The 12,627-nt window shown below is 39.5% G+C and overlaps 1 protein-coding gene across 3 annotated transcripts in view; it reads left to right on the forward strand.

Moving 5' to 3' along the window:
- The window catches only part of LOC140458526 (solute carrier family 25 member 44-like), a 198,695-nt gene that overhangs the window by 37,969 nt on the left and 148,099 nt on the right, over nt 1-12,627 (forward strand). The window contains exon 4 of one of the 3 annotated variants that reach the window (XM_072553280.1): nt 567-10,988. The exons of the other annotated variants lie outside the window; for them this stretch is intronic. Within the exon in view, the coding sequence (XP_072409381.1) occupies nt 567-758 (192 nt within the window). The 3' untranslated portion in view covers nt 759-10,988. Of the gene's footprint in view, nt 1-566; nt 10,989-12,627 lie in introns of those variants that run through there. 3 annotated transcript variants of the gene reach the window in all.

Raw genomic sequence — 12,627 nt, forward strand, 5'->3', positions numbered from 1 at the left:
TACTTTGAAAGTAAACCATTGTCTGTATCAACCCGGAAGTGTTGTTTCTATTTTGTTTCTCACCAGAGCTGAGAAAAGGAGGGAGCCTGTGAAAGAGAAACTAGTGAGATTTCCAAGTTTTAGATGCCGAATGAAGATTAAATATTTAATCTTTAATATTTCCAAGGGGAAATAAATTAGCCCCTTGGAAAGGAGGCTAATTTGGGTATAATGGTTTAATATTGATATGTTTCTCCTATTGTTTAAATAAATTCTTCATAACTGGGAAATGAGTAACATTGAGAGCCAAGTGACAGGTAGATCTCATAGTAACTTGATGTTTAATATCTGACCTTAATATAACTTGTATCATCAAATTACTATAAAGTGAAAACATTGGAAAGAATTTGCTTTTTGAAAAGATATGAAATCTAAATTTGATCAGCAAAGTGAACTTGTGGAATCGAAGGGAGAAGGTGTGACAATGAATAGAGAACAAAGTCAGGACAATCCAACCTTAGAAAGATACCAAGTTTTTTTCCTGATTGCAGCAATTCGCTTATTTTCTTTCACCTCTGCTGTTTCAGGTGGGGGGAAGGTCCTCGATAATTGGAACTTTCAAGCATCTTCTAAGAGAAGAAGGTCCATTGGGCCTGACCAAGGGATTGTCAGCACGCATCTTATCCTCTGCCCCAACAACTCTCCTCTTGGTGATTGGTTACGAAACACTGAAAAAAATAAGTTTGAGGAAAGAGCTAGTGGAATCTCGACACTGGTAGCTGCCTTTGAGCTAGGATCTAATTGCAACAAACAAATGCAAGTTTCTACGGTGGCCGTTAATGCATTGTTATGAAAGTTTGATCACCTTATATGTGAACATACTGACTGAAATGTTAAACTTCATTGATGATGCAGGTACCACATTAAGGCAAAGGACCTTATTCTAAAAATTATCTTTGTCTTTTGGTTTAAGAGTGTTATCACACCCTAGTTAGACTCTATAGTGTCTGATATTCTGTAACCTTGATCATAAATTCACGTCATGAGTGTCTGAACTGGGAATCAAATCGTTATGAACAGTCTGCTTAGTGCAGCCAGTGGTGTAATATTGTCATACTGTATACACTTGAATTATGGAAACACCTATCAGTCCATTGATAGATTTTGACTTTCAAAACCTGGGATTTGTTGGGGAAGATTTTAAGTTGCATTACATAAAGTTGCTGCACTACCAGTAAGACTGGTGCTGCTAGAGGTTGGTGATGAGGTTAGGAGATTTCTTGGCTTGAAATGCTCGCATATTGGTCCGAGTGAAATTGCTGTCCTCATAGCCTCCCTAATGTATGAATGGAAATAGACTGAAGCTGTATTTACACTGTAAGCCAGAAACAGAATGAATCACTCCTGACATTGTTCCACATTTTGAAGCGTTGGCTTGGACAGACTCCTCAAACTTCATTTCCTTTCTCTTTATGCAGCTATTTTAAAGGCTAAAAGTGGTGTTTAAATGCCCCACAGTGTTATTCAAGCAGCTTGGATCACTTTTAGTTTTAAGGGCAGAATAGATTCTGCACATTTAATAGAAATTAATTAATATTTATTTGATGGTTCATAATGTACTTGTGAGTAACTGTTTTATCTTCATAAAACTTTTGCTTTTGATAGCTACAAATCAAAACAAAATGGCAGCTTCAGTATTTCTCATTGACTTTTTACAGAGACAGTCAGGTGACATAGGCTCACTGAACAGGGGTCTTTGGACCAGAGTACATAGCTATAATTGAGTCCCCATTTTAAAATACACATTTTATTCTGTTTATTCTTACAATAAATTCCAGTGCTATCATTTATAATGGGAAGTACCTGTCACAAGGTAATTATACTTTCCTGTTGGTACTCAAAATTACATAGAATTATCATAACAGAAACACATCATTCTGCCCAACTGTGTCAATGTTTCACACAAATGTCCTCCCACTGAATCTTCATTTCGCCCTATATTCTTTGTCTCACACATAATTCCCTAGCTCTCCCATAAAGGCAGAAAATGTGACCTTTTCACAGAGGAACCTATAATAGTAAAGTGAAGAAATGAACGAAGTCTAACAGTTTTAATTGATCTTCGCCGCCATTGCACACAGGGTGTAATGAGAAAATATCTTCTGAGGAGCAAGGATTGTGGATAGGGGAATAAGTGGTTTAAACCAATGCAGACAGAATTCAGTCCCTGTTTTAATGCCATTTTACCTCCATTCTTTATTTTTCTAATTGAATTATAAATTTCTTTCTATATTTTTATAAGAGCAACTGTCTTTGGGGAAATGGTTCCCAGTTCATCTCAGTGAATCATACAGCACAAAATGAGGCCTTTCGCTCATTGGGCACATGCCAGTTCCTTGAAAGCATTATCCAATTAGTCCCGCTCTCCAACTCTCACTTTTCCCCCAAAGGCCTAGAAATGTTTCCTTTCTAAGTATTTACCTTATTTATTATAGGAAGTTATGATTAAGTCTGCTTTTACCATTCTTACAAACAGTACATTCCAAATATTAACAACCCCTTTTGTTTTTAAAATAACAGCTTCTCGTATCTCCAGTGATCTGTTGCCAAATACATTAAACCCAGTTACCGAAGAAAAGGAGAGCTATCAAACTATTCGCAGTATCTAATCTCCCTTTTAATCTTCACTGCTCCGAGAACAATCCCAATTTCTGTAGTCTATCCATGAAGCTGATGCCCTCACTGTTGGTGGTAAAAACCATGTATTCTAAGGCCATACTACCTTTCCTGAAATTCGGTACCCAGAATTGGACAATATACTGCAGTTAAGGCCTAACCAGAGACTTGTAATATGTTAGTATAACCTCTTAGAAGACACCACGTATGATAAATACGTTCTGGTCCATCTATAGTCTGTTTCACCACCTCTTCTCTGCAGCCTCTCTAACCCCAGATTCCTCTGACATATCTGCCTTCCTCCTGTTCTGCCCTCTTGTTTATTTCCAATTTCTTTGCTCAATCCCAGCTGACATTGCCACCCTCACCTATCACTTTGATAGCTCCTTATGTGCTCAATATTAATTTTTATTTGTCCTATTTAGTGTCATGTGATGCTACTTAAATGCAGCTGTTTTGCATTTGCCACCACAGCCCTGGTGAGAAGGTGGCATTGATAGTTCCCATTATGAATGTGGGAAAATTAACATTGTCAGAGAACTTCAGGAATTTATGAAAATAGCGGGGAAACTCTAGCTTATCGAGTTTGTCCCACACTGTTGACAGCTAGAGAACTGTAGCTAAATGCTTCCTAATGGCCCATATTCCCTATTGTGTATTGTCTCTGATGCTCCACCCTCCTTAGTACCCACCCTCCTATTGTCCCAATGCCGGTGACACCCACCCTCCATAATGCTCCACCCCTTCCCTATTTCCCTAAAGATAGAAACTTACCTAATGTTGAGCCTATTCCTATTTTAACGTCATTTATCTGCATGACCCAACCCTCACCAATCTGTCGAACTGAAATAATCAATTTAAAGGGTGTGCATTTCAACTCTTTGTGTTATTTTACAGACCTCTACCAGGTTGCCTCCAGGTCTGTGCTGCTCCAAAGTTAAAAACAATTGCTATTATCGCAATGGCTAAAACTCTTTAAAGTAGAAATCATTCCTGTACCTCTCATCCAAACCTTTTCCAGGAGCATTCCCACCACTTCTGGGTGCAGTACTTTCAATGTGATCTGACCAGTAACCTTCATAGTATTTTTTGAACTTCCCTAAGGCAGCTCTTAAGTTTATTATATATCCCAAAGTCAGTTTATCTTGAGAGTGCCTATTCAGTCTGATGTCATTATAGTTCAGTCATTCACTGAACACTGTCCTTCTCATGGTCCACTAGCATTAAACAAAAATGCAAATCGATCATCAAATCTTTGAAAAGTTGCTCCAAAAGTGGGTGCCAACTAGTATGCTGAGTATAAAAGTCAACAGTGGCAATGGCTGTCTGGCATCCTTGTCATTGTCTGCTCTGCGTAGATGTGTCTGTAATTCCCACACATCTTTGCAATGTCACCTGTATTGCCTGCTTAATGTTTTGTGCCCAGTTACATGGTACCGGGAAGTAAAACGTCAGTTTACAAACACATACGAACATGCATATTACAAAAGAGGAGTTGGCCATTCAGCTCCTCTAATCTGCTCCACCATTTGCTAAGATAATGGCTGATCTGATTGTGACCACAACTTCACATTTCTGCCTACCCCAATATTGTGCGATTCTTTTGTTAGTCAAGAATCTATTTACCATTGCTTTAAAAGTATTCAAAGACCTGCCTCCACTATTCACCAGGCAAGAGAGCTCCACAGCTTCACAACCGTCTAAGAGACAGATGTTCCTTGTCAGTGGCATCTTAAAGGAAGACCCATTATTTTTAAACGGTCACTGATTTTAGTTCCTTGCCCTCAAGAGGAATCATCCTTTCAGCATATGTCTTCTCAGATTCCTTCAATATCTTATCTGTTTCAATAAGATCACCTTTCCTTCTTCTAAACTTAAATGGTCACAGGCCCAAATTGTCCAACCTTTCCTCATAAAATAACCCTAATCCAGGTATCAGGGAAGTGAACCGTCTCTGATTTATACTAAACATACTTGTATCCTTTCTTACATAATGAGACTAAGTGTACACAATCTTCCAAATGTGGCCACACTGCATTCCCTATATGACTGTCGTCAAACATTGCTCCTTTTATATTCCGTTCCCCTCACAATAAACAATCATGTTTCATTACCTTTCTAATCACTTGCTATACCTACAAAGTAATATTCATGTACCAGGACTCCCAGCTCCCTCTGTCCATCAGAGTTTTGCGATCTCTCAAATTAGAAGAATTGTTGCTTTTCTATTTTTCCAGCCATCGTGAACGAGTTCATATTTTCCTGCAACATCGTCCTCCATCTGTCAGGTTTTTTTTACTCGTTCACTTCATCTATCTATGTCCCTTTGCAGACTTCATATGTCTTCAGAACTTGCTTTCTTACTTCTTTTTGTCTCATCGGATAATTTAGTAATTATACATTTGGTCCCATCTTCCAAATCATTGATATAGATGACATATAATTAAGGCTGCTGTCTGTGGCAAACCACTTGTCACATCTTACGACCTAAAATAAATTCATTCATACCTATCCTGTTTCCTGTTATCCAACCAATCCACTACCCTTTCTAATATGTTAGTTCCTACACCATTACAGTCAAACATGATTCCCCTTTTTAAAAGCCATGCCAAAATTGCCCGATTGCATTAAGATTTTCTGCTTACAATAATAGATTCTAGCATTTTTCAGAAGTAAACTGTGTCGAGTTACCTGCTTTCTGTCTCCTGTTCTTGTATGCATTTGCTATTTTCTAAGCTGATGTAACCATTCCAGAATCTACAGAGTTTTGTAAATAAAAAGCAATACATCTACTATCTCAGTTGCCACCACTTTCAACAAACAAGGATGTGGGCGGCATGGTGGCACAGTGGTTAGCACTGCTGCCTCACAGCGCCAGAGACCCGGGTTCAATTCCCACCTCAGGCGACTCTCTGTGTGGAGTTTGCACGTTCTCCCCGTGTCTGCGTGGGTTTCCTCCGGGTGCTCCGGTTTCCTCCCACATTCCAAAGATGTGCAGGTTAGGTGAATTGCCCATGCTAAATTGCCCGTAGTGTTAGGTAAGGGGTAGATGTAGGGGTATGGGTGGGTTGCGCTTCGACGGGGCGGTGTGGACTTGTTGGGCCGAAGGGCCTGTTTCCACACTGTAAGTAATCTAATCTAATCTAATCTAAAGACCAAGAGGACTTGTCAGCTTTTAGTCCTAGTAATTTCCTCCACACCTTTTTCCTGGTGAATGTAATTGTTTTCATTTTGCTCCCTTCACATTCTTATGCATCAGCTGATACATGAAGAGTCACCAGACTAAAAATGTTAACTCTGCTTTCTTCCCTCAGGGGCTGCCAGGCCTGCTGAGTTTCACCAGCCATTTCTGTTTTTGTTTCTTTTCATGCTGTTATGTTTCTAGCTAGTTTTCTCCCATATTCTTTGTTTTGCACTAGTTATTAATCTTTGTCATTCTTCGCAGTCTTTATATTCTGTCCAATCTTCAGACCTAAGACTCATCTTTGTCAAATTATATGCTTTTTATACGTTTTCAGTTTAAAGTACAGATATAATGGGCCAAATAGCCTTTGTACTATTATAACAAATATGACAGGAGTAGGCCATTCAGTCCGTCAATCCTGCTCCACCATTCAATAGGATCATTATTCCCCTACTGATCAAGAATCTATTTATCTCAACCTTAAATATACACAAGGACTCAAGTGCCTCCTTGTGCAATGTAATGATTCTGTGATATTATCTTTAGCTGCAATGGTGCATTCTTCCCTTCTTTCTGGAATGAGTATTTTCTGAGTATTCTGAAATATCTCCTTTAATATTTGCTGCCATGTCTCTGCTGACCTATCCCTTAAGTTAGCTTCCTAGTTGACTTTGGCTAGCTCTCCTTTCTATGCCCTTACTATTTCCTCATTTAAGTAGCAAACATTAGTATTGCATCCATTCTTCTCTCTGTCAAACAACATGTGAAATGTTATCAGATTGGGATCGCTACTACCTAGATAATAGTTTTTAAGAAGCAGTTATTCATTTATTCTGTCTCATCACATAATCAGGTCTACTATAGCTAAACAGTAGCTAGCTCTCTGGCTGTGTAAAACATGCTGCTGTAAGAAACTGTCCCAGAAATACTTTTTGAAATCTCAATATTCAGGTTACCCTTGCCAATCTGATTTGTCAAATCTATTTGTAGATTAAAATCCTGATTATTTTCATACCTTTCTCACAAAATCATGCTATTTCTTCTATAAATACCATGTCTTGGAATGTGGTTGCTGTAAGCATCCTATAAACCACTCCCGCAAGTAATGTCTCACATTATACAATTTCACATATTTACCCAAACTGATTCCACATCTTGATCTCCAGAACTAAGGATATCACTGTGGACCAATGCCATCTTAATTAAGAGAGCAAACTTTCCACTCTGATTCAGCTTCTGGCCTTTTGTAAAGATCATATGCCATTGAATATTCAGATCACAGTCTCTTCCATCTTGTAGGCATGTCTGTAATGTCTTCTAGGAGAAAGTGAGGACTGCAGATGCTAGAGATCAGAGCTGAAAATGTGTTGCTGGAAACGTGCAGCAGGTCAGGCAGCATCCAAGGAGCAGGAGAATTGACGTTTTGGGCATGAGCCCGAAAGAAGCTGAAGAAGGGCTCATGCCCGAAACGTCGATTCTCCTGCTCCTTGGATGCTGCCTGACCTGCTGGGCTTTTCCAGCAACACGTTTTCATGTCTGTAATGTCTATCAGATTATATCTGTTTACTTTAACGGTATTTGTACTGTTGGTTCATCTGCTTTGTTATGTGTATTTAAATATAATACTTTTAGTCCTGTCTTACTACAGTTTGATTTTACTGATGCACTATTAGGTTTGAACACTCTGTTCCTTCTTGTCATGTTCTGATCATTATTTCCCTCACTGCTACTTCTCTCCGTTCTACTGAGTTATAGAATTTTCTCAAACTTGATTCTTTATTGAATTTTACACCACCTCTGCTGCTCTAAATAATTTGTTAAAACGTTGGTCCCAACACAGTTAAGGTAAAGTTCATCTCAACGTTGCAGATCCGTTTGTTCCGACATAGTTCAGGTAAAGGTCATCCTAATGGTGCACATTCATTTGTGGGTGAAGAATAGAAACTGACCATTATTGCGAATGCAGATGTCATCGTTGAAAAGTGGGGTCAATGTACACACCAAATAAATACAAAAATACAGTTTTTGGGCATAAGGATTGGGATTATCTTGTATGTCAGTTTGACTGACACACGACAATTTATAAAATAAAGCAAGATTCAAAATCTGGTTTCCTTTTATGACTACTGTTTCATACAGTCTGATTTTCCAGCATCTCTGCATCAAATCATTAATAAAAACAGGGAACTGTAGCAGGCCCAAGATCGATTTCTGCAATACTCATAACTTGACTGCAGGTTGTCTCTTAATTACAAATTTTTAAGTGCTCTAATCCTGACTCTCATTCTCAATTTGTTCTTGTAAACTTAGAATGAGGTGTGTTGAAAAATCTTTCTGAAAGTCCATGCAAGCAATATAAATCAAATGACCCTAATCCACCGAGGAACGCTTTTTCAAAAAACTCAAACTAGTTTCAAAGACGTCACCTTTTCTCCAGAAGCTATTCCCCTTATCTTTAATGACATTTTCTCTTCACACTTATAGAGTCATATAGCATGGAATCAGACCCTTCAGTCCAACCAGTCCATGCTGATCATAATTCCAAAATAAACTAGTCCCACCTGTCTGTTCCTGGCCTCAATCCCTCCAAACCTTTCCTACTTATTTAAGTGTCTTTTAAACATTATAACTCTGCCCATATCCAACATTATCTCAGGAAATTCCTTTCACATGCAAGCCACCCTCTGTAAAAACGTTTGCCCCTCGTGTCTTTTTAAATCTCTCTCCTCTCACCTTAAAAATATGCCCCAGTCTTAAAATTCATCTCTGTTAAGGACATTTCTTGGAAACCCATCAAGCAGCTTCCCAATAATGATGTCAGTCAAATACGGCTGATGGAACAGCTGCCCCAGGCCTTTAGTACATTTGTAAGATTTACATAATAAGGGCCTTATATTCTGTCATGTCGATTGCAGTACAAGGGCTACTCCAAAGCTGACAGAAGTGAAAAATGTATATTTCCAGAATGCAAATTGAGCAAAGTAAATTAGGATAAGGTTTAATATTCTCTCAATTCCTGCCAGCAGTACACCTTCCAACTTTCCAGCCGTGTGTACTACAGACCTCTTCAGTTAATGTGATTTTGTAATCAAGTAGGGTTGCTGGTGAGACATTGATATGTCAGTGATCCCAAAGCTGCTGCCCCTGCAGGAATTTCACTGAAATCTAGACTGAACATACCTGCTACTGTATTTGTACCTCATAGTTTTAAAAAGTAAAAGGCTAACTGCCTGATTTTTCTAATCATGCATTTAATCAAATCCTCTAACTCAGTTTTGTACAAAGTGTTTCACTGTGCCTTGGTACACGTGACAATAAATTCAATTCAATTATTTAAAAGACCTCTGACAAATCTTTTACTGGTGAGATATCTGCACAGTTGTATAACTGCAGTGCAGGGCATTTTAGGTGCAAACATCTACTGATAATGATTGATGCATATACATTTTCGGGTAGAATCTGAACAGTGTTCATTGACAAGTTTTAGTCTTGTGAAAATTGTTGATAACTGTTTCCCAAACCAGTGCACTGTGTGTCTGTCCAGCTTGTTCTTGTTACACTGGGTGGGAGTCAAATATTTAAATGTATTATAGATAAACCTCTATGTCTTTGCGATTGATTGTATGAGCAATGAGTTAATTATTTCCTTCAATGTGTGAACGTATAAGTTAGGAGCAGGAGCAGACCATTCAATAAGATTATGGCTGATCTGATTGTGGCTTCAACTCCACATTCCTGCCTAACCCCGGATATCATTTGACTGCTTTGTTATTCAAAGATCTACCTAACACTAATTTTTGCCTTAACAATATTCAAGGACCTTACCTCCACTACTGTTTGGGGAAGAGAAGTTCAAAGACTTATGAGTCTCTGAGAAAAACAGTCCTCTCATTTGCCATCCTAAATGAGAGACCCTTGATTTGTAAAGACCCATGTCCTAATCAGTCCCCTGAGAACAAACTTATTTTCAGCACCCACCCTTTCACGTCCCCTCAGGATTATTTTACGTGCTGCTTAGTGCTTTACACCGATAAAGAAAATTGTACTAAATTTGTTGTTCTTCTCCTAACACCGCCTGGACACAAAGCTCAACCTCTGAGGTATGGGGATAATGGTTTGCATAAGGACCATTATGGGGATAATCTTTAAAGAAACTCATTTGACTAGAACATTGGTCATTCCACTCACCATAGGTTGTCTTTCAAAGTCATGGAGAATTAAATCAAATGACACATTGTACTGAATCCATCAGTTTCTCCATGGGTGAGCTAGCTTAAAATTAATCTTTTTTTTACTCTTTTCCTTCTCAACTTTCTCACCTCTTTTCCCTTCCTCTCTCCGAGTTTCCCACACACACTCACCTTTTTCCAACTTCCCCTCTCACCCCTTTCTGATGTTCTTCCCTTGTCACAGAAGAAACACAGACCTATTTTAGTTCAGCCTTTCTCATCCTTGCGGTAGGCATGATTATAGCAGAATGGATTGCCTCAGGAATTACAATCTATCCAATGCCATCATTATTAGGCTATATGTCTGAGTGCAACAGTTGTAAAAGTTACCCTTGTTGTTGTCTTTGGATATGGTGGATCACCTGCATACAACCAGTTGAGTGGAGTGGGGATGTATCACATGGCACCCTGTCCAATTTTCAAACCATTTAACCAAATGGAAAATCTGCTAGCTTCGACACCAGAATACAGCCACTCTTATTGCTGTCTAGTGATGAGATGAAAATTTACATTGTAATGAATCTTAGTTTGACTCAAGCCTCAGCCACCAGCAGTGGCTATATATACTGTAAGCATTCATCTTTTAAAAATGAGAGTATTTCCTTTTAAGACCAGAGTGAAAAATATTTTCTCCAAGGGTTCTACGACTTTGGAACTCTCTACCTCAGAAGTGATGGGAGTGAGAACATTAAACATTTTTTTAAGACCGAGAGATATAAATATTTGCTAGGGAAGGGTTATTGAAATCTGAGGTAGATGGGAATGCGGAATTTGAAACACAAACTTATCAGCCATGTTGAATGGCCAAGTACACTTGAAGAGCTGAATGGTCTACTGCTGCTCTTTGTTCTAATGTAAAGCCATGAAAGTAGAGCCAAGATAGAATGCTGAACCAATAAAACTGGGATTCTTTTATTCGTTATTTGCTTCACCTTTGATCTTTGGCTCATGAATGCTTTCTCTCACAATAAGATGCTGGTTGGATGATTGTATCCTGTTCGAGGTGCTACACATTAGGAAGGATGCAAATTGTTATGGACTAGGCCAGACTACTCAAAACATTCTTAAGCAGGCAGCACAGCCCGTAACTTTGCTATTTGTTTCGGTAAGTGTACAGTGAAAATTACCCAGAGTAAGTTAGCTCGTTTGACTACCAGGTTTTAAAATAGACAAAACTTTATTCACAAAGTTACAGAATGAAACACAAAGAACAGAATATAGAATACCCACAGAACTCGGTCCATCCAAATAAGACTTAATAATGCTGTTCCAAAAAATATGTGCAATAGTCCCAATAAGCAAACCCCTTAAACATAGAGTGTACTGAAGCAGAGGCTTACAGGTCGAACTTAGAAAGGCAGAATGAGAGAGAGTTTAGCAGCCTGTTTCCACACAGCTCCACTGTTGAACTGACTCAAACAAGACTTCAGCTTCCAGGACTGACAACTCTCCTTTCATTATGCAGGTTACTTCTAAAGCATGAAAGCTGTGGCCTAAAGTCTCGTCTGTTTACGTATAAACAAAAAGGCCTCCAAATACCCTTTTCACCTCTGTACCAACCCAGCCGATTTGGAGCCGGACTGTTTTACGACCCCTCTGAAAAACTCAAGGACAGAGTATCCTTGAGAAAAGGAATAGCTTTTAGGAAAAGGACCAGCTTTGTAATACCTCCCCCCACCCCCCCCCCCCCCCCCCCCCCGCCCCTTAAAAAATGAACCATCAGTATGCAAAGATGGCTTCATTTTTAAAACCTCAAAAAAAAAAGGTTAATACTCTAAAACACACATAGACACTACTCTGACTATATATAAGCAATCATGCACAACCGCATTCAAATTTAGGCTATGGCACACCCGCCTCCGAAAGCCTCCATATCTCATTCGAGTCTCGATAACGCATCGGCAAGCATGTTTTCACGATTGGCCAATGCACAATTGCCAAGTTGAATGGCTACAACAAGCTCCATCTAAACAGTCTGGCATTTTTGTTCTTTAATTTCTCCAAATGTGTCAATGGGTTATGATCAATGTATATGATTGTCTCAGATGTATTGCTTGTAATATAAACACTGAAATGTTGTAATGCCAACGCCAAGCTGTCTTTCTCCACAGTTGAATATTTCTTTTGATGGATGTTCAATTTCCTGGAAAAATACCTGATGGGTCTTTCTATCCCCGCTGTCATCCTCCTACAGGAGCACCGCACCGACACTCATCACTGGCATTGATAGGCCCCTTGAAAGGCTTCGTGTAATCCGGTGTGGCTAACACTGGGGCAGTGGTTAACACAGTTTTTAGGCTGTCAAATGTCCATTGCTCCCGATGCGGTCTCCTCTACATTGGGGAGACTGGGCGCCTCCTAGCAGAACGCTTTAGGGAACATCTCCGGGACACCCGCACCAATCAACCAAACCGCCCCGTGGCCCAACATTTCAACTCCCCCTCCCACTCTGCCGAGGACATGGAGGTCCTGGGCCTCCTTCACCGCCGCTCTCTCACCACCAGACACCTGGAGGAAGAACACCTCATCTTCTGCCTCTGAACACTTCAACCCCAGGGC

The sequence above is a fragment of the Chiloscyllium punctatum genome, chromosome 33 (assembly GCF_047496795.1).
Source record: "Chiloscyllium punctatum isolate Juve2018m chromosome 33, sChiPun1.3, whole genome shotgun sequence".
In the NCBI taxonomy this organism is placed as follows: Eukaryota; Metazoa; Chordata; class Chondrichthyes; order Orectolobiformes; family Hemiscylliidae; genus Chiloscyllium; species Chiloscyllium punctatum.